The 23,333-nt window shown below is 41.2% G+C and overlaps 1 protein-coding gene across 1 annotated transcript in view; it reads left to right on the forward strand.

The window, feature by feature from the left end:
* The window catches only part of POLA1 (DNA polymerase alpha 1, catalytic subunit), a 307,921-nt gene that overhangs the window by 130,944 nt on the left and 153,644 nt on the right, over nt 1–23,333 (forward strand). Inside the window, exons 31-32 of the mRNA XM_047764123.1 lie at nt 3,167–3,298; nt 8,111–8,285. Coding sequence (XP_047620079.1) covers nt 3,167–3,298; nt 8,111–8,285 — 307 coding nt within the window. The remainder of the gene's footprint in view (nt 1–3,166; nt 3,299–8,110; nt 8,286–23,333) is intronic.

The raw sequence follows: 23,333 nt of genomic DNA on the forward strand, positions 1-23,333 counted from the left end.
ATGCTTGTGCTATTTAAAACTTGTGAGTAAATCAGTTTTTACACTTTGTCACTTTTGACGAACTTTGGAATGGAGGAGTCTGTGTGACTGATTGTGGATGGTCTAAAAGTATAAGGTGGAGGGATAGATAGAAGATTGGTTGATTGATTGATTGATTTTGCGGTATTGATAGGGCTTGAAGGCGGGAGGTTAGCCTAGGGTGGACGGGCAGCAGTCCTGGCAGAGATTTTAGCCCTCGTTGCCAAAAGCAACTGAAGAACACTATGTGTTATTTTCGGAACTGCCACAATTTTAGCTTAAATATATCTCATAAAGAAACACAAAATACTTCACAGCTGATTTGGATAGCCCTGGCTAACTTGAGCCTAAACCACCAGGAAGCATTTTGTAGAAAAATCAAGCTTTCTGCAACTGGCTTGTAAAAGCCCCAAATAGCCCCAATCTAATAATTGGAAAGTGTGTCAGATGAAATTCAGAATTTCTTAACATTACACTGAAGTATAGGCAGTTGAAGAAGATAACGGTTTTCTTAAGTACGGTTATATTGATTAAGATTTCCATGCAGTATTACCCGTCCGAGTCAATCAAGACTTCGCATAATGCAGGTTTGAGGAGATTCAAATACTTGGAGAGTCTCCTAGGCACTCTCCTACACCAAGTTTATGATTGAGAAAGTGTGCATCACGGGGGGATGTGCAGCCGTGTTTGAGGACCTGCATTACTCTCCTACAGTAGTTCTCAGATTTCCTAGTCTCAGGACATTTTCACTCTTAAAATAATTGAGGACTGCAAGAGCTTTTGTTTATGTAGCTTATGTTGATATTTACTGATAGTAATTAAAACTGAGAGGTCTTAAAAGCATTTATTAGCTTATTCAAAAATATCAGTAAACTCATTACAGGATCACAAAAATCAAATCTTTTTCCATGAAAAATAACTATATATTTCAAAACAAAGAAGAAATAGCCAGGGGAATTGTGTCATTTTGCAATTTTGCCAATCTCTTTAATATCTAGCTGAGTAGAAGACCTCTGAATTCCCATATCCACTTGTGTGTCCAATCTGTTATGATGTGTGGTGTTGGTTGAAGCATAGGGAAAAAAACCTCCGGTTTCGCACAAATCTGTAGTTGGAAAAGGAGAAGTATATGAATAATTTTTTGGAGACAGTTTTGTGTGTTCTTCTTGGATTCTACACCAGTACTCTGTAAGTGGTATTTTGCTAGAGGTTATTTGTTGTGTGGAAGTATTACACTACGTCAGTGAACTTTCATAATCTCTTACATTAAAATCTTTTTGTCTGTGTGGTGCTTTGAATGGAAATGTTACCCATGCCTGATCTTATGCATTGGTCGTTTATTAAATGTCAGCTCCCTGAATTTTACAGGTCTCCCAAATACTGCTACATTCCATTGTACATGATCAAAAACCACATTTTAAAATATTATCATCAGAAAAATATTGAAAAGCTGTCAGGCTTACAGGGGTGGAGACGAATTTTCCAAAATTCTAATTGGTGCCGAGAGCTTCCTTTTTATCATAGGCATGCATGCTGTCAGGTGTTTGCCTTGAAGTGGCAGGCTCACTTGGTTCTTTTTGAGTGATTGTCTGCCAGATGCCCAAGTTAGAATAACAGTAGTTGGCCTGTCATTCTTTCAAGTAAAAATTGTGTTCTAGGAAAAGAGCAGCTAGTTTAGCTTGCAACTCCAATAGTTGCACAAATGTGTTTCCTCCACCAGCCTTTGTTGTCGAGGATACAGTAGATGTGCCTTGTGCGTACTTCCCATTTTGTCACACAAAATACTAGCTTTGTGCTCAAGGATCAAGAACTTGAAAAAACTGTGAGCGTGTGATGGTGAAGAATATCATGAGTATTAGTACAGGTTCATGTTTGTAAGGCTCCTTTACTGACCATTGCACCTGCATCACCAGTGCACATAGTATGAGGAAAATAAGTTTGACCTCTCGGCCCCCTGAGAGAGTGTCGGGGGGAGGGGGGGGGCAGGGGTCTGCAGACCACACCTAGGTGGTCTAGACACACAGCACCCTATTTCCTGTCCTTTCTCTTTGTCTTTTGAAACCACTCCTCCTTTCCTAGGTGCAGATTTAAGTCCCAGTCCAATAGCCTGTATTTTTTTTTTTTTCTCACCTCTTGCTTTTAACGTTTGCTTCTCTGCTTGAATGACCTAGCCCCTGTCATCTTTCCTTAACATCTCTTTTCCTTCTTGTGTGAGCTGAGTTTTTTCTTACGTGATCTCTGCTCTCAAATGGTAGTGATCTTTGCCTCTCTGACTCTCCGTAACACTTTGTTCAGCTCTCCCTACTGGCACAGGAAGCTTGTTTTAGAGAATTTTCTTTGTGGAATGGGGAGTCGTCTACTAATAGCTGATGACTTAGGACCGGTGACTGTCTTACTCATCTTGCGGTACTTTATAGAGCTTGAACTCGGTGACTTCTCGCAGAGTGGGTGAAATAATTCCCTCTGCAAACATTTGGTTGTTACTACACGCCAGGAATCATTCTGAGCGCTGCGAAGTGCAGCTGTGAGCAAGACTGACGTGTTCCCTGCTCTCGTGGGGCTTACTTTCTGTTACTCACTCACTCACTCTGCCTTTGGAGAGCTTAAGTTGACAGTGTGAGTAAATCCGGTGATTCCTGGTGCCTTTGGGATTTATTTAGGCTTGAGAACCCTTGGAGAAACAGATCATTGAGAATAACTGTTACACATCAGTCTTAACTAATCAGTTAATTCAGTGAGAGAATTGCAAACATTAGGAAAAACTGTAAAGCTGCATGGAAGACTGAATTTATAGACTCAGTTTCTGTGCCATGGCCCAGAAACTCCTGTTTCTTTTTTGTCCTCTTTTTTGGGATGACGTCTGGTGATATTAGTTGCTGAATGAAGGAGAGTGGCGCCTTGAGGACTGAATGTCTGAAGATCCCATGGCAGCCTCTGTTATTTCTCTTTTCTGCTGCACCTGTGGCAGGCCCACATTCCTAGGCCAGGGATCAAACCCACGCCAGCTTAACCGCTAGACCGCCAGGGAAAGTCCACAGCTTCTGTCAAGTTTATGTGGCTAGTATGATTCTAGAGAAGGTGTATATCTGTGTGAGAATGGTCTTATTTTAAAGTTTGGGGCTTTTTGTTCCCTTTTTTTCTCTTTTAGGCATTGACCAAGGATCCCCAGGATTACCCTGATAAAAAAAGCCTACCTCATGTGCATGTTGCCCTCTGGATAAATTCTCAAGGAGGCAGGAAGGTGAAAGCTGGAGATACTGTGTCATATATCATCTGTCAGGTAAAACTGTCATAATGAATAAGACTTGTACCACCTAAGAGCCCATAGTTAAATCCAGGAATCCAGGTCTCTCTCTTCTTTAGTACTCTGCCAAATAATTATTGCTATAGAGAGGGTTTAGTCTTGGTTGATCTTACTCCATTTAAAAACATTAGTCAGGGCTATGACATTTTATTCTGATTTTTATAGAGCATTTAAGACCAGTGTTTTAGTTGAGTGAAATTATTTTGATGAGACAGGTATATAACAGTAGCTGCTGTTTCAACCTGAAATTAACTTGAATGAAAATGTATTCTGGTTTGCTCATATATCCAGGAGTAGCTCTTTATCATTCTTTTTTTGCAGCAGTTTCCATTTGAATATTGGTAGAATGAGAGAGTAAATGGATTTTTTGCTATTTTCGCTAGCTTCTGTTGGGATAATTACTTGAAAAAAAAAATATGAAACACATGGTTGTATGGAGAAAGGTGAGAGACCCTAAAGATATACCTAATGAAGAAAACACAGATTATCTAACCAGTTGCCTTTTTTTCTTTGAGTGGATGGAGCCTGGAACCCACCTCTTGCCTTCTCCCTGTTCCATGAGGGGCCTCCAAGGAACCTCTAGACCTTTTAGAAGTTTTAAACCACTAACCACTTTCTTTTGAAAGTAGCTCGCCTCTGACAGCTAGGGATGGGGAGAGAGGGTAGACCAGAAGAACTTTTTTCTTTTTTAAAAGCGCTTAACACCACTTGGAACAAGGGAGGAGGGCTCATACCTTCTCCCTGCCCTTTTTTTTTTTTTTTTTTTTTTTTAAAAAAAGAGTTAAAGCCTCTCTCCAAATTCCTTACAATTACTATGGTGTGGTCCATGTACCAAAAGGCATGGTTCCTCTGAATAAGACTGTTTCTTTTTAATTAATTAATTATTGCATTTTGTTGTTACAGCAGAGATTTTTTTTTGACAAACCTTAAACATCACTGCCATATGATTGATCTTTGTCAAACTACAGTCTATGTGTTTTAAAATCAGGGAGCCTTTTCAGAATTTCAGAGTCATCTGCTAATATGTGCTCAGTCCTCTGGGTGATGTACATAACAAATGGTTTAAGTACATGGACAGGAATCAGCACTTGACTGTCTCCCTCCTAGGGTTACCCTTGATTAAGAACTGTTAAAGAAAGCCAATTCCTGCAGGAAAATATTTCCATAAATGTCTGACTCGCTCAAGCTCTTAATGTGCTTTGCATATTGCCTCTGACAAGTCTCATCTCAAAAAAACAATTTTCATATTATGCAAATAAAGATTTTGGTAAATAGGGTAGTATTTTTTTTTCACTTACATCTTCACATACATGGAAAAGCTCTTAAGATTATTAATGACAGGAGCAGATGGCAACATACAACTTTGAAAAATTATGTAGATTCTATAAAATAACCATCTAAGAATGAAACCAAGCCGCAATTATCTTTTGGCTAAACCTCAAAGGGAGATATATGGTCGTATCATCGATGTATTTTATAAGACAGGCTTATGTTCCTTGATGGCTAAATATTAGGTCTTTTGAGTTCTTCTTGGATCTTACTGATATAAGAAAAGCTCAAAATGCTGATGCTAAATCCAGTTTGATGTGTTTACGGCCTTTTCAAAATTTGACTGGTGTTGGATCTTAACTTATTTGCCTGTTAAAAGAACAGTCTGTGTTTCCTATTGATTTATTCTTCTCATTTTATCCCAAGAAAAGCTGTGGGACTTTAATTTGCCTTTGTCCCCTAGCAGTGGGACATAACCACTTAGAGCATGTTTGCTAACCAAAGCTGCCTACCTCTTTTGCTTTTAAAGCACTCAAAGTACTCTTCGTCTTTCCTAATACAACCATGTTTTTAGAATATGTTTCTGAAAGTGTATGATGACACATTAAGAGAACTGTTTACTGTTCTAAGCAAAGGTGCCCTCCACGAATAGCCTCTTGCTTAAACAGGTTCTGTTTTGTTTAAAATTTACATTTTGAATATAGTACTCTACTGATAACTTATTCAGAGTGCAAATTCAGGTAAGTTCAGAGAGTAATGTTTTTGGTATGTAATTTATATTGGCATTCACAGTCTTATAAAATCTTTGTGCAGGAGTTCCCGTCGTGGCGCAGTGGTTAACAATCCGACTAGGAACCATGAGGTTGCGGGTTCGGTCCCTGCCCTTGCTCAGTGGGTTAACGATCCGGCGTTGCCGTGAGCTGTGGTGTAGGTTGCAGATGCGGCTCGGATCCCGCGTTGCTGTGGCTCTGGCGTAGGCCAGTGGCTACAGCTCCGATTTGACCCCTAGCCTGGGAACCTCCATATGCCGCGGGAGCGGCCCAAAGAAATAGCAAAAAAAAAATAAATAAAATAAAATAAAATAAAATCTTTGTGCATAATTTGCTGAGATCTTAAGTCAACTTCCACTTGTCAGTTAAGTTTTAAATCCTTAATTATTTAACTGTTAATGGACATAATTTTCATAAGGCACGCCTTTAACAGAATTGTCTTAAGGGGCCTACTTGTCAACTCCTTAATTTTTTTTTCCATTGGTTTCCTACTAAAGATGACTGAATACCTTTGAATGAATGAATCAGGATTGCATGTGGTTGGCCCTGTAAAAGTATGTACTTTGCAAGGTTGACAAATTCCAACACGGGCACTTAGAGGAGGACCAACACTGCTTCTCAGTCTGTTTTTGAAGGCATATGCCACATGGTTTTGCAAATACCATAGGGTCTTGCCAGGTTTGAGAATTAGTTCTTTGAGGGATATCTCTTATGTCATAGGCTAAATGTTTTTCCAACATAACACAGGAAAACCTGTCATCTTAGCAATTCTTTTCAATTTGGTCGTGTTTGATCTCAGGATTTTTTAAATACAATAAGAAATATATTGGGTCACTGTTGAAACTAGTCTTTTGTATGGATATTTAAAATAAAACCATTTTCAACTGAGAATATGCTTAGAAATTTCCGGTAGCTTTTTTACAGACATGCCATACATGAAGACATCTAATGAGATGTTGGAAAGTAACTCAGGTGCCTTTTTTAAAAACTAGTTTGCCTCTACAAATTCGATTTTTATTCATTTTTGTTTTCTTAATGAGGCATTCCCGCTGTGGTGCCGTGGGTTAAGAATCCAACCACAGGAAGCTTGGGTCACCATGGAAGCGCAGGTTCCATCCCTGGCCTGGCACAGTGGGTTAAAGGATCCAGTGTTGCCGCTGCTGTGCATGGGTTGCAGCTTAATCTTACAGACAGATCAGATTTAAAAAAAAAAACAACAAAAACTGTAATTCTATAAATTGATCAGATTTCATGTGTTTGTTAAAAGGTAATTGGGGTGCATAAAGATACTGCCCAAGTATTTTTCACACTCTCTTGGCCGTTGACTGTCACCTTACTCGTATCTAAGAATCCAGCCTTTTAAAAAGGCAATAGAGTTGATTAATTCTTCCTGATTTCTGTTACTGTATTGTGAACTCCTGAAAAAATAATGAGAAGCACGTCTTTTAATCTGAGGTTTGCTTCCTTTCTGGTTATTTTAGTGTGTCTTAGAATAGGTAGAGCCTGGTTGGTAAACACCCCAGTTTGTTTCCATCAGGAGCTTAGCCAAAGAAAGAAACCACTGCCTCCACTTTGTGGTAAGACAATGGTATGGAAGGTTCCCTCTGCTTTGGGCTGGGCGCTCAGCTGAGAAGGGACTGATTGTAGCGGGAATGAAAGAGTAGGATTCACATTATAATCAGTTTTGCAGAGCAGCTGAGCACTGTGAATAGTTATAATTTATGAGTCTGGATGTTAAATTCTGTTGTTGCAGACAAGAGGAAGAGTGGAGTGAGTTTTTGGATGTTGGTCCAGTAGAGTGATGGCTTTTTGATTCACAGATGATGGTAACATCACCCACAGGACTGTATATGGGCCAATTATATAGAATCTCACAGCTTTTATTTATTTTTGTTGTTTTTTGTTTGGGTTTGTTTTTTTGGCCGTGCCCATGGCAGTTCGTAGGCCAGGGATTGAACCCATAGCACAGCAGGGGCCCAAGCCCCAGCAGCAACCACACAGAGCCTTAACCCACTATACCATCTGCGAACTCCTCACTGCTTTTACACTTTTTTAGAAAGTTAAGGAGGAAGCCCTTGAAAAGAGGCTGTCTGACCCATCTTCCTTTCCTTAAGGAGGAACCATGTGAACAGTGCAAAATGACAAGCCCCTTCATTCCAGTGGCCAGATAGTTTGCTTCTAGAGCACTCTACTCCTCCAAGGAGACTTCCTTAATTTTACTCTTCCCTATTATAATAAGGTACTAGTCCTGGGTTTCGTTCCCTCGTCTTTTCCCCTTGCTCATTTGCTTCTCAGTGACACACTTAGTTCCATCAAGATACTACACACATATACTCTGTCTTTGAGATGATACTATGGCTAGAATTCTTGTATGGAGGGGTTGCATTAGCATGATAAAAGGGTCACACATTTTTTTTTGGGTCATGACTCCTAAAAGGCCCTTGTTAGCAAGTCTTCTCTGTGTGTTTCTGTGATACGGCAGGTGGAATTATTTACTCTAGTTGTGTCATCTTGTTGGTTTCACGTTTCAACAAAAAATAGAACACAGCACGTGCTGGATTTACATTCTTGGACAGTGGGCAAGTTGTTCTTCTTGATCTTCCTCCTGTTAGATGCATATGAAATGGTCACCAGTAGGTCAAAAGGAACCGAATATATATAAAATTTGAATTGTTGTCACTCTTCTTGACCAAGCAAGGATGTGCGATTGAATTTCTCACAACGTTGCCTGTACTGTGTCCTCTTGTAGGATGGGTCAAACCTCACTGCCAGTCAGAGGGCCTATGCACCTGAGCAGCTGCAGAAGCAAGACAGTTTAACCATCGACACCCAGTACTACCTGGCCCAGCAGATCCACCCAGTCGTCGCTCGGATCTGTGAGCCAATAGATGGAATTGATGCTGTTCTCATTGCCACGTGGTTAGGTGAGTTCACATAGCCCCTCACCTGGCAACAGCAGCCCTCGTGGGCCTCCCTTAACAGTCGTGAGCCCTGTTCAGAGGCATGGTGCTATGTTGAGTGCTTCTTTGTGTATAGGTGGGCATTTATTTTTGTGGTGGTTTGGTTAATGTCTGTCTCCCCTCCTAGACTATGAGCCCCACACACTTGCTACCTCTATAGGCACATGCCTGCTCCAGAGTAGGCCCTCAATCAGCAGGTGCTGGGTGGGGGAAGGCAAAAGAAAGGAAAAGGGTAAGAGAAGATTTTAGGCACTGCTGAGGTCTCTGAGCTTACACTGTAGTAGCATTAATCAGTGAACTTCACTTAATAGGAAGACTCATAGTATCTTGATTATTATTTCGTCTTGTCTCAGTCGCCAAACGTGTTTTCCTATGAAGTGAGAATACACAATTCTTTTAACATTAAAAAGTTTAACTTGTGGTATTCAATGCCCTTTGAGTATCCTGCTCTCGCTTTTTAAAATTCTTCCGAAACTAAGGAGTTCACACTGTGGCACAGTGGGTTAAGGATCCGGCATTGGCGCATCTATGGTATAGGTTGCAGCTGTGGCTGGAATTTGATCCCTGGCCAGGGAACTTCCACATGCTGTGGATGCCGCCAAAAAAAAATACTTCTGAAACTGGATTCATTATCTTCTAGGAGTTAGTTAATTCCTAATTTCTCATCATCTCTGGAAGTATCAACCAGTGTTGAAACCACAATGTTTCTTTGACTTTTTGCCACGTCACTAGATTGTCATCTCTTGCTTAGAAATGTATTTCACAAACAGCTCCTATTTCATTTCTAGATGACCAGCACATTGAGAGTCACATTGCTTTAAGTTCTCCGCTTTCTATCCCATTTTATAGACAGATGAAGATTTTTAGAATAACTGCCTAATAAAGTCCTTAGCTGGCTCCTTACTATATAAGTAAAGTCCAGATGCTACTGACATCTTACAGTCTCAGACCTTGGCGGTTATAGACTAACTTTTGAGGGCTAACTTGTCTTTCTAGCGTGACTTTTTTTTAATCTTTTTAGGGCCACACCCATGGTATATGGAAGTTCCCAGGCTAGGGGTCGAATCAGAGCTACAGCTCTGGCCTACGCCACAGCCATGCAGGATCCAAGCCACGTCTGCAACCTACATCACAGCTCATGGCAACACTGGATCCTTAACCCACCAACTGGGGCCAGGGATCGAACCTGCATCCTCGTGGATACTAGTCGAGTTTGTTTCCACTGAGCCAAATGGGAACTTCTTAATTTAGTGTACTCAGGATCCCCTAAATATGGCATTGCTTAATCTGTTCCTGCTTCATGGAACATTCTCCCCCTCCTCTCATTGAGAAGTCTGGCTTTGGCATCACAGGGATCTGGGTTCCAACACTGGTTCTGTTGTTCACAAGCTCTGTGGCTTTGACAAGCCTCTAAAGCTTGGCCTCAGCCTTGGTTTCTGGAGTCAGAAACTTGAGTTGCTCTGAGGGAGCGATGAGATGGTACCTGTGAGGTGCTCCACACCGGCCTGGGCATGGGGAGTGCTCAGTCAGCACTGCTCGGGGCTTCGCCCCACCTCCCTGCCAGGCTTCTGCATAAATAGGTGCGCACTCCTCCAGTCGGTAAGATTAGCACGCAGTTAGCTCTCAGTGTGCGTTTGTGGACTGAGATTGGACAGATGAATCATCAAGTCACATACTTGCCACACTGCCCCGTTGAATGTGTTTCTGAGCTCCTCCCAGCCAGCCCCCACCCCCTCCCCCGCTCTCCCATCAGTGTCTGCTCTGGAAGTGGAAACTCATTTTTGACATTTGCCTAAGCAAAACATAATTAGGAAGATAAAATTCTGCTACCCAAATCATCATATAATGTATTCTCAAAGTTGAGTTGTATTTGATGATGTTTATAAATCCTCAGCTGGGAGGAGGGTGTGTAAGTGCACAATATTTTTTAGCTTCCTCCTTTTTTCTCTCCTCTGCCTTGAGTGCTTGCTCTATTGGAAACGGTAATAAGTACCTGGCATGTGTTAGCTCGTTTAATCCTTTCAGTAACCTCAGGAGGATGTGTTGTCATTTCCTCCATTTTACAGAGAAGAAAGCTGAGGCTTAGTGAGGCAACTAACTTGGTCTTGTCACATTGCTGGAAGTGGCTGACTGTGGTTGGACTGGGACCCAGCTCTGTGACTCCAAAGCTTGTGCTTGTACCCACTGCCTCTTCCTAGCTCTGAGAGGCTGTGACACAAATCCTCAGCCAGAAGCAGGGTCCTGTGGATGCGAAGGCACGGGAGCATCATCTTCTTTCTGCTCCCTCCGCTCCGCACTGCTGACTGCCACCCCCTGCACCGCCCCTACTGAAAACCCTTGAGCAAAAGCTTTTCTTTTTTAGAGTAGATCTTCTAGCTTTTCCATTTGGATCATCAAGAACCTGGTCCAAAGGCTAATGGTTGTGCTTTCCTTCTTTGGTTCTGAGTTTTGCCAGTGGCCCAGAGCCGAGGAGGGGTAGATGGACGAAGCCTCCCCTCCTGAGGGACATTGAAGAGATGAGCACAGAGCCTTGTATTTCAGCAGAAGAGCCACAGAGGAAAAGGTGGTGGAGCCTGGCACAGGACAGCCTGATGCCCACTCCTTAGCTCAAGACTGGGCACACCAGGAGGAGCCCAGACTGATTGTGTTGGTTCCGGGGTTGTATTGAAGACCATTTGTATATCAGTTAAACAGCAGGCCGATTGTGACTGCTTAAAGACAGACTTTCTCATAATTGTGACTGTCTTATGAATCCAGTTTTCACAAAGTATTTTCAAACCAGCAGCCCAGTGGGCGCATCTTCAGAGGGATCATGCTGTTACTGACCAGGTTCAGTCTACAGGGGGGACCGTTTGTGCTTGTGTGTGGTCCCAGCACATCCCCACCTCTCCTGCCCCATCCTCTCAAAGCTCTCAGGGCCAGGTAGCCGCTTAGAGCTACCGGGAGGGCCTGTGTTTCTAGCCCCGAAGGAGCTGCTGCTCCCCCTTTCGTTATCTTCTTCTCGTTTTATCTTCTGCTTCTTGCCAGCGGTTTTTATGCTGAAGACATGTGAGGTTGTCATTGTTGAGCAGGCTGCCTCCTTCCACCACAGCCCCGCCGTCACCGTCACCAGTGGTATCCACGTACTGGTCTGCATTGGTTGTAAATCTCCTAGTCATTTCTCTCTCCCTCTTTGCTCATACAAGTGTCCACAGTAGTGAAGTGCACACCAGCAAGCGCCAGTCAGCAAGAAGATCTGTCGAAAACGTGGAAGCTCGCCGGGCAGATCTTTGCAGGCATTTGCCCCTGCTGCTCAGGAGCTGCATTTCGATGTTCCTCCTTTCTTCTTCCACCCCAAGTGAAAATTAGGGTGTTCTTCACTGGGCTGGGAGGCGGGCGCTTGAGCCCCCTGTTAGCATTTCTCACCTAGCCTGTGGTTTTAGAGGAGGAGGGGGAGATAGGGAAGTGGTGGGGGAGAGTAAGGGGAGTGTTAGGGGGTGCATGGTTTCTAAGAGGTGCAAGCTGTAGGCACAAAATTACTGTAATTTGTTTTTAAAGTTCTAAATCTGTTTTCTTTATATTAAAAAAACTGCAGTTAGTGAACTGACACCGTTAAATAAGTTGAAGTCTGCAAATGTATACATAAAATACAAGCCCTCCAACTGCCTAATCACAGACATAAAATAATTCTCTTGCTTTTAATGTAGTTTTTATCTTTGATTAATGAAACTTCAGTGAAGTTTGATCCTTTGTCCTTTTACTTAGTACAAAGAAATCAGGAATAATGGCATAATTTCATTTAGGAAAATTATTAAGTTCATGATTTTTTTATTTTTAAGACTCTTTTGTGGAGAGCAACTATATTTTTCAACTACCTCTTTTTCTGTTGCTTTTATACTGCTTTCCTTGAAATGAAAGGCAGGCATCAAGTGTTGGTTTTATCCTGTGGCTTCACTTTGGAAATTCTCTTGACTATTTCTTCCCGTCAGGATACCTCCTGAAGTCTGTCTGGTGGCATGTTGCATGGCCAGGTGTTGTGTATGGGAAGGTCATTTTAGTGAAAAGGAGACAGGATAGTCTATTAAATGAGTGAATGAATAAGTCTGTTGAATTGAAAGAATAATTTGTTCTCCCTAATAACTAATGGTCCTCATTATCCCACAGTAAAATGTGTATCATTTTTCTGAAACCCATGCAAGATTATTGCTATTGGGCTTAAATAAAGCTAAATTTTACTCTTTTCCATCTGTGAATAGAAAAAAAATATAGTATTACTCTTCTAATACAATAGCCCTATGGGAAACATGGCCACTAAAACTTGGAACTCTTAGCTTTTGTTCTCCAGACTATAGGTTTTTTTCTCTCTTGTTCTAATGAAAGCTCTCTATATTCTGTGGATGAAATAGTCACAGTATGCTCCAAAATCCAAATAGTCTTCTGTACCTAACAAAACAGCCTGGGGATGAGAATATTCTAAAGTTCATGCCTGAATTTTATCTTTTAATAAATTTATATTTCATGCATAACATTACTTAGAATTATATAGTATCTTTCCACCAATGAGGAATGATTTGTACAATAGCTGTCAAGTACATTTCTTCATGGTCAGTGATAAAATTGCAGGCATGTGGCTATTAGGACAATTTTTTTATTGGCCCTGAGAAATCATTGATGTTAGAAGAACATGAAAATTTTAAATTTATTTTGTTTTATTTTATTTTTGTCTTTTGTCTTTTTAGGGCTGCACTGGCGACATACGGAGGTTCTCAGGCTAGGGGTCGAGTCGGTGCTACAGCTGCCGGCCTACACCACAGCCCACGGCAACACCGGATCCTTAACCCACTGAGCAAGGCCAGGGATCGAGCCCGGAACCTCATGGTTCCTAGTCGGATTTGTTTCCGCTGCACCACGACAGGAACTCCGGAATTCAAAATTTAATCTTTGAAAGTAGTGCTTAAAACAACACTCTGAACCCAGTGTATTGAATTGGAAAGTTAAAAAAAAAAAAAAAAAACCCTCTTTAAGAAAATGGCCCATTCCGCCCACCTTACAGAAGGTAGTTTGTGCCAATAGACAGGGTGCAGTGGCATCTTCTGAGAAATTAAGTGCAGCGGTGGGCCCCACAATGTTTAGGGGTGCCTTTGGTAGGCCTGGGGAGCTACACTTGCAAAAGATGGCAGCGGGGTGAAGTACAGGTGGTTGGGAGTGAAATGACGCTGATAGCAGGTGCCTCAGGTGTTAACTTTGTCGACCAAGACTTTGCCTTTTCTCATGATTAAGCTCTCCAAAGAATGTACGTATATTTTCCAAACCTTCAGTGGTTTCTATAACATAATTCATAGTAAAAAAAGTAAGATCACACTAAAAGCAAAGTAGGACAGTAAGTCTTCTCCTGCTGGTAAGAACCACGTCTTCCAGGCTGGAGTGCCCTTCTGAGCTCGGCATCAGATGGCTGGTGCTCCCCGGCTCCTTTTGCTTTCATTGAACAGGTGAATGTTGAAGACCTGCTGTGGCTGAGCAGTGCGATGGACAGAGTGAGGGATATGAACTTGACTCAGCCACGACTCCTTGACACAGATTACAGCCCATCCTGTGTAGTCAGTTTCACTGTTGTGGGGACTCTAGTGGACAGCACTGTGTATGTCCCTGAAGAGGTAAAATAAAGGCTTTTCAGTGTTTCAGGGAAGCAGAGACCACTTCTAGCTGGGGCCACCATTGAAGACTTGTAAAATCAGAGGCATTTGAAGCATGGCAGGCATGCACTGTGGAGAGGCCACTGTGGAGATGGGAGTGGTGGTTTGTCCCCACCTCCCACCAGTTTTTCCAACCCACTGATGAGCAGCAGGGCTCTGACCTCCATGGAGGTAGCCCATGCCATCTCAGCCACTCCTCATGGCACGTTAGACTCACAGAGAGCCTCGTGAAGGGTAGCAGTGGCACTAGCCACTCACTAGCTCCTTGCCGTCTCACTAGCTCATGGTGCTGAGGGCCCACAGTGAAGCAGCCGCATTGATGCTGCTCCCTTGACTCAAGCAGAGATCTCTGAGACCTTGGACCAAACCAGAGCATGCTTGGAGTAGTAATTCATTCTTCCTTCCTTCCTTCTTAAGTTTTTTCCTGCTCAGAGGTACAGTTCTTTTTTTGGGGGGGGGGGGTCTTTTTGTCCTTTTAGGGCCATACCCGCAGCATATGGAGGTTCCCAGGCTAGGGGTCTAATCGGAGCTGTAGCCGCCGGCCTACGCCAGAGCCACAGCAACGCGGGATCCGAGCTGCGTCTGCGACCTACACCACAGCTCACAGCAATGCTGGATCCTTAACCCACTGAGTGAGGCCAGGGATCGAACCCACAACCTCATGGTTCGTAGTTGAATTAGTTTCCACCGCGCCACAACGGGAACTCCTGTGGTTTTTGTTTGTTTGTTTGTTTTAATGTGCATTCATAATATGATCGGGGAAATACCAACACTTATTAGATATTTGATGAAATGAAGGGATTGTGGGGTTTTCCCCCCAGTGATGATGATATTATACTTATGCCCAAAAGGGGGAGAAGTGTCTTTTATAAACATAAAATGAAGTATTTATAGATAAAATGACATGACATCTAGGATTCACTTCAAAATAATCAGAGAAGGTGGAGAAGAGGATTGAGACTGGCCATAGCAGCAGATGACTGGAGCTGAGCGACAAGCATATGGGGGCTTCTTACACAGTTCTCTCTACTACTGTAAATGTTTGGAATTTTCCATAAGTAAGTTAAAATACTGAAGACCCAATTTAATGATAAATAACTGACTATACAATTGGCAAACAAGTGAACCTGCCTTTCACACCAACAACAAGCCACTCCATAAAATAAAAGAAAAACCTCTGAGTATCTTACAAGGAATAATACTCAAAGCTTTGAGTTAAATAAACCCCCAAGAATTTTATCGTCCCGCAGAAGTTAACTTCCCAAATCTTGACAGACAAAACAATCGGATGAGCAGCACTCTCATGGCCCCATGAGATTGTTTTTAATGCCCTTGATGAAAGCTCTGAATGTGAATTTTAACGTAATGAGAACTGTACCTGGAGTTCCCGTCGTGGCTCAGTGATTCACGAGTCTGACTAGGAACCATGAGGTCACGGGTTCAATCCCTGGCCTCGCTCAGTGGGTTACGGATCCAGCGTTGCCGTGAGCTGTGGTGTACGTCACAGGCTCGGCTCAGATCTGGCGTTGCTGTGGCTGCGATGTAGGCGGCAGCAACAGCTCCGATTAGACCCCTAGTCTGGGAACCTCCATATGCTGTGGGTGTGGCCCTAAAAGGACAAAAGACAAAACAAAAAACCTCCTTGTTTGAATTGGACCCCAGTCAGGATCCATATGATAGTTAATCTTCATTTAAAAAAAATTTTTTTTTATCTTTCCAATTTATATGTTGAAGAAACTGGAGATTTTTGTCCCATGACATGTCTCTTGGTCTGGAGTTTGTGGATAGCATTCTGGTGGTATCCTTTAACACGTTCCCCTGTCCCATCTATTTCCTGTAAAATGGTAGTTAGATCTAAAAACTTGCCCATCTTTCATTTCAGTGTATTTTAGTTTTTGCTAATCTGACTTCCTGGGTAAAGGTGTGTACATCTGTAGGTACCTAATGTCTGGTTGGAATCTAACACATTTTTTGAAAGAAGCTCAGGAGTATATCTTGAGAGATATTTAGGGCTCACTTTTCCTACCCTTTTCAATATGAATTTTCTTTTTTTAAAATTGAAATGTAGTTGATGTGCAGTATTATGTCAGTTAGGTCTACTGTGTAGTGATTTGATATTTGCATAAATTATGAAATGATCACCACAGTACGTCTAATAGCTCTCTGTCCCCATCCAAAGTAATTGCAGTATTATTGACCACATCCCTTATGCTATATATTAAGTCCTCATGACTTCTTATCTACTTCTTGATCCTCTTCACCTATTTTGCCCATCCCTTCACTCCCTCTCCCTTTTGGCAGTGACCCATTTACTCTCTGTATCTCTGAGTCTGTTTTTGATTTGATTTGTTTTTTAGATTCCACCTATAGGGAGATCATGTGTTATTCATCTTCCTCTATCTTACCCTCTAGATCTATCCATGTTGTCACAAATGGCAAGATTTACATTTTTATGGCTGAATAATATTCGTGTGTATGTGTGTGTGTGTGTGTGTGTGTACACACATACCATATCTTTGTTATCCATTCATCTATTGATGGGCCCTTAGGTTGCTTCCATGTCTTGGCTTTTATAAATAATGCCGCCGTGAACATTGGGGTGCATATACCTTTTTGGATTAGTGTTTTGGCTTTTTTCTGGTAAATACCTAGAAGCGAAATTGCTGGATCATACAGTAGGTAGTTCTATTTTTAATTTTTCGAAGGACCTCAATACTCTTTTCCACAGTGGCTGCAGCAGCATACAATCCAACCAACAGTTCACAAGGGTTCCCTTCTCTCCACAGCCTCTCTAACACTTGTTGTCTTTTTGATGCTAGCTATTCTGACAGGTGTGAGGTGGTAGCTCACTGTGGTTTTGATTTGCATTTCCCTGATAATTAGTGAAGGTGAGCATCTTTTCATGTGCCTGTTGGCCATCTATATGTCTTCTTTGGAGAAATGTCTGTGCCCATTTTTAATCAGCTTGTCTGATTTTTGATGTTGAGTTGTATGAGTTCTTTGTGTATTTTGGAAATTAACCCCTTATTGAATATATTTCTTTCGAATATCTTCTCCCATTTAAGTAGGCTGCCTTTCCATTTTGTTGATAGTTTCCTTTTCTGTGCAAAAGCCTTTTAGTTTGATGTGGTTCTGTTTATTTTTGCTTTTGTTTCCCTTGCCTGGGAAGATATACCCCCCAAAATCCCACTCAGACCAATGTCAAAGAATGTACTTCCTATGTTTTTTGTAGGAGTTTTATGGTATTGGGGCTTATGTTTAAGTCTTTTGTCCATTTTGAATTTGTTTTTGTATATGATATGAGAAGTCATTGTGAATTTCTTGGATAACATGCATGCAGAAAAGTATGTAAAACCTAACTGAACAGCTTGCTGAATTTTCACAGTGTAAATGCATACCAGTGTAGTTAGTACTGAGCTGAAGAAACAATGTATTACTATGTTCTGAGAAGCCCCCTCATATCTCCTTCTAGATATTATCCTCCAACCCTCACCAGAAAATTACTGTCATGACTTCTAACATCATAGATGAGGTTCTCTTATATGTTGATGCCGCATAAATAGTGTCCTTACTCTTTATGTCTGGCTATTTTCATTGTGAGATGGGTCCATGTGGTTGTACTTCATTTCTGTCTAGTGTGAATATACTACACTGTGTGACTACCTACCTATGGGTTTTTCCACTCTGGGCAGTCATGAATAGTGCTGCTATGGGCGTTCTTTTTTATTATTTATTTATTTATTTATTTTCTATTTCACCCACTCCCATGGCATATGGAAGTTCCCAGGCCAGGGATCAGATCTGAGCCAGGGCTTTGACGTACGCCACAGCTGTAGCAACACCAGATCCTTAACCCACTGCACAGGGCTAGGGATCAAATAGGTGCCTCCACAGAGACAAGCCAGATCATTAACCACTGCTCCACAGTAGGAACTCCTGCTTTGGGCATTCTTGCACATGTCTACTGTTGAACACTTGTGTGTGTTTCTGTCGGGTGTATACTTCGGAGGAGAATTGCTAGGTCGTAGAGGGTCATGTATGATCAGGCAATTTTCCAAAGTGGTGTACTAATTTAGACCCCCTACCAGCAGCTTCTGAGTGCTCTGTATTCTTATCAACACTTGGTGTTTTCCTCCCTTCTTCATTTTATGTGGTGGCATAATGTGGTTTTATTTTGTTTCTATGGTGGCTAATAAGGTTGAGCACGTGTTCTCACTAGCCATTTGAATCTCCTTTTGTGAGCTGCCTGTTCAGGTCTTTTTTTACTTTATGTCGAATTGTCTTTTTCTTATTGATTTGCAGACATTCTTTATGTATTCTAAATGAGTCCTTTGGAAATATCTAGCGTAAACCTGTTTGGAGTGCCTTTTTTTTCAAGTATCATTTACATACCAAGAAATATTTCCATGTTAAGAGTATCATGCAGTCAGTTTATGAAGACACAGAATATTTCCATTGCCTAGAGAGAGTTCCCTTGTATTCCTCCCTAGTCATGCCCTCTCCCTCACAAAAGCAGCCACTCATCTGATTTCTATGACCCTAGGTTAGTTTTGCCTAGTCTAGAATTTTATGTAAATGATCTGTAGTATAGAGTTTTTGTGTTCAGCTTCTTTTCACTTAGCGTATTTTTGAGATCCATATTGTTTAGTGGATCAGTATTCCACCTTTTTCATTGTCGAGCAGTATCCCAAGGTAGGTTATACCAGTTAGTTTATTCACTCTCCTGTTAAGGGACATCTAGATTGTTTCTAGTTTATGGTTTATTGGGAATAAAGCTGCAGGAGTTCCCGTAGTGGTGCAGTGCTTAACAATCCGACTAGGAACCATGAGGTTGTGGGTTCGATCCCTGGCCTTGCTCATTGGGTTAAGGGTCCGGCGTTGCCATGAGCTGTGGTGTAGGTCGCAGACGTGGCTCGGATCCCGCGTTGCTGTGGCTCTGGTGTAGGCTGGCAGCTACAGCTCCTATTAGACCCCTAGTCTGGGAACCTCATATGCCGTGGGAAGCGGCCCTAGAAAAGGAAAAAAAAAAAAAAAAAGCTGCTGTGAACATTCTTTTCCAAGACTTTTTGTGGATGTAGAATTCACCTTTTAAAAATTCGTTAAATAGGGAGTTCCCGTCGTGGCGCAGTGGTTAACAATCCGACTAGGAACCATGAGGTTGCGGGTTCGGTCCCTGCCCTTGCTCAGTGGGTTAATGATCTGGCGTTGCTGTGAGCTGTGGTGTAGGTTGCAGACGCGGCTCGGATCCCACGTTGCTGTGGCTCTGGCGTAGGCCAGTGGCTACAGCTCCGATTCGACCCCTAGCCTGGGAAACTCCATATGCTGCAGGAGCGGCCCAAGAAATAGCAAAAAGACAAAAAAAAAAAAAATTTCGTTAAATATTTTTCTTTAGGAGTTCCTGTCATGGCTCAGTGGTTAACTGAACCCAACTAGTATCCATGAGGACACGGGTTCAATACCTGGCCTTGCTCAGTGGGTTAGGGAACTGGCGTTGCCTTGAGCTGTGGTGTAGGTTGCAGACGGTTTGGATCCCACGTTGCTGTGGCGTATGAACCACCATATGCGTCCCTAAAAAGACAAAAGACCTCCATATGCGGCCCTAAAAAATCAAAAGGCAAAAAAAAAAGTGTTTTTCTTTAGTTGTACTAAATTTTCGGTTTATGTACTATTCTCTAAGTCCAGATATATGAAAGCCTGAATTTGTGCAAAAGATTCATTTCCCAAGAGAAATTTTTAGGAAAAAAATACATGGTAGGATTTCATTAATTAGCTTCCCTAGTAGTTTAAGTGATTCATATTTCAGACAAATGCTTGGGAATATCAGTTACTCTACTCATTTGGGGTTTCACTCATATGGATTTTTCCCTCTTCCCCAGTTGTATGAACATGTGCAATTGACTTTAGTTATTTGCATTTGCACTAACAGACCTTGTCTTTTGGAGGAAAAAGATTATTGAATCGAATCCATCAGTTTTTCAACCTAATGCCTTGAGTTTGGAGCAGTTTAAATACTCCTTGGGAATGGGGGCAGGTGAACATTCTAAAAACAGTTTATAATTGTTAGAAAATACAATGGTAGAAAAAATAATTTTGTGGTAAGTGTTATATTTGGGCCTATGCGTGATAAGAATGTGGTAATCTTAAGGAGAAAAACAGCACTGGTGAACTCATCCACCCCAACACCTATAATGTTACTTTCTATAAATACTTCTTGAAACATGAGAGCTTTGATCCTGTTGCCAAAATAATGTGAGAGCCTATAAATTTTCTAATTATAAATGACAGTATTTTAATTTCATTCCGCTGCCTCCTCTGTCCCGTCTCGTCGTCGCCCTCCCCTACACCCCCACTACACCCCCACTCTAGCCCAAGAAAAATGGTGTGACTGGATGACTACAAGTCACAGGATTGAATGAAAACACACATCATTTCCACGGTTGCTCTTCTCCCGGATAACTGGTGTCGAGCCCAAGCAGGCTGCTGCTCCTTTTATTCTGTGCCGGACCAAATGATTGAAGTCATCTGTCAAAAGCTAGTCTAGTAGAAGTGGAAGTTCTTTTTCTCAACTGGGGCATAAAGTTTGTTTCTTTAAGCCAGTTGTTCAGAGAGAACTCTCGGTAGAAGGGATAAGCAATTTGGAATTCGTTTTTGTTATCTCTTGCTTGCTCAGAGACAACTATGATTATTTTACTGTATGGTACACAGTTTAACATTGCTTATACAGTGTATATGCATGTATGGCAACTGTGATCATAAAAATGCTTTAATGTCATTTCTGACAATTGTGTTTCATTTTGGAGGGACAGTAATTACAAATGGAGTTCTAGGCAGCAGCTCTATTTTGCACATTTGAAATTCAACATCTACCTCTAGGTGGCAGCACCAGATACTTTTTCCCTGTTTCACTCCAACCTTAATGAGTTTTGGTATAAGCGGTAAAACTTTTAACTCTCCCGAAACTTTGAAATAAGCTGCTTATTGCTGATTTTGTCAGGATTTGGAAAAATTAATTTATATGTTGTTTAAGTTTGGGGTTTAAGTCTGGATTTTGACCTAAAAAAAAAAAGAGAGATTCCAGCAGCAAGGATCCATATTTTTTAACATGTTTAATTATGTTTTCTTAAAAAGATTTAACTTAGCCCTCCGTGATTTGTCTCTTGAACTTAAAATTGTCCTCCCAAGAAAATCACTTTTTTATGATGTTGTATCGAAGTAACTTGTACAAGAATCATTACATACCTAATATTTTAAAGTAAGTACAGCATCTTCTCCCTTTATATTTAAAAAATTTACCATTGTCTTATGGCCAAGAGTGCTGAGATGAAGTCTCTTCTCTTGAAAAAAATCAGCTTGTGAATAAATCTGAAGTAGTTAGGCCAGTTGGTTTTGTTCTTGCCATGGGAAGGTAAGAGTTGTTTGTGGAAATGGACATTGAGACATTTCATAAGGCCTGGCAGTTTTTCCTAATTTTTGGTCACTTGTTGGGCTTTTCCCCTTAAGTAATGAGACACCCCATGTTGAGTGTTAGTGCGCTCAGCAAGCAGGCTGCCCCAGGCCTCCGGTGCACTCAGTTGGGCCATGGCTGGTGGAGAGGCCTAGAGAGCGCTTTCATGTCTTCCTTGTTGCAGCCTGGCCAGTTTTGTCTGTGTGCAAAGCCAGCTTTGTTTTGGTCCTTGATTTTTAGGTTGTGAAAGAAGCTTGTCTTTGAGAAAAACCCTTGCTTATTATTTTTCTTTTTCCTTACTTTTCGAATAGTAGTGGCCTGGGAAATTGATGAATAGTCATACCATCAGAGGAGAGGTGGAGCTGCTTTCTCATAATCACAAATAAAGCAAGACATTGTGTGAATATAGTTGGGTTCACACCTAGAAGTTCAAGAACTTGCAACAGATACCCTTGATGCCAGAGAAGAAATGGCACCATTCCTGGGCATGGTCTCTCTCCATTTCTCTCCCCTTCCTTGTCTTTAAACGAGCGGGTGTGTGTGTGTATCCCTACACGCTTCACTAACTTCCTGCTTCTTTTAAGGGATAGGTAACTTGTAAAATAAAAACATAGAGGGAGTCTAGGGGCCAAGTGACCTATGTTACAGTAATTTATATCACTAACCAAGAACAGTTTTTTAAATTGCTTTGAATGTGTGTTGTTTATTTTGGTTATATACTATCATGTTGGGAAATACTCACTCTGATTAATTACTATAAAGAGCAGCTATTAACTTGCTGTGCAACATGAATGTGCGTTTAATATATTTTTCCAAATGTATAATTTTGAATGAATATAGTCTGGATTAAATGATGTTCATCCACTATTTTATTTTTTCATTCATATGACATTTATCGGGTGCTTACCACATAATACCCACCATTGTAAATGATCTGTCCACTAATGTCTGATTGAAACTTCGAAAGTGTGTGGTAGGTGGTAGTACCTCCATTTTGCAGGTGAGAAAACCGAGACTCAGAGCCTGTCTTTTGATTCTTTGTTCAGCATCTTTTCCCCTTTCAGAGTCAGCCTCAGGTTCTTGATTATTACTAAATGTTGCTTAACAATTGACCAAATTTAGGATTTAGGATCTTGTCACTGAATTCTGAATACATCCGCTAGATATCTAACTATATGCAAGCTGTTAATAGAGTTAAAGCAATTTTTGGATATTTTTGGTTTTTAAATTTTTTGCTCAGTGACTGTTTTATATTATTTACTTTTATGCTAAAATAAAAATGATAGATTTCGCTAGGTTTCTGAAAAGCCTAGAATTCCTAGGGATTGCTAAGGAATGCTTTCAAAAAGATCTATAAGATAATAGTGTGGAATAATTGTGAATTCAAATAGTAGATTTTGACATGTATGCGTTGACCAAGGGTAAGTTAAATTGGTTGGCCTTACAGCCTTTCTTTTCTCAAATAGTTTAAAATAGGGAACAAGATAGCGTAAAATCTGCATCAATTGATTTCTTGTGTCATTTGATTGAAATATAGAAGGTATAGTTGACTTCAGGATTGTCGGGGACATCTTGGCCTACAGAATTTGTGGGTTCATTGTTTCTGCACATATTTTAAATTTTGGAATTCAGAACACCAAAAAACTATGTCGCGTTTTGACTCAGATGCTGCTACTGAATTTTAACCACTGAATTAGATTGCAACCTACATGCTGTTAACTACTGAGCCAAGATGGAATCGACCACTGCATTGAAATCAGGGTTAGCAGTTGTGTCTGCACTTGAAGGAATTGTAATAGCAGTGAAGTTGTTTTCCTTAATGGGATTTTTATACTCTGTTTTCAGTTTTAATGGTGATCCTTTGATTTTAGGAAATTTTAACAGTGCACATTTGAG

Source organism: Phacochoerus africanus, chromosome X (assembly GCF_016906955.1).
Source record: "Phacochoerus africanus isolate WHEZ1 chromosome X, ROS_Pafr_v1, whole genome shotgun sequence".
Lineage (NCBI taxonomy): Eukaryota > Metazoa > Chordata > Mammalia > Artiodactyla > Suidae > Phacochoerus > Phacochoerus africanus.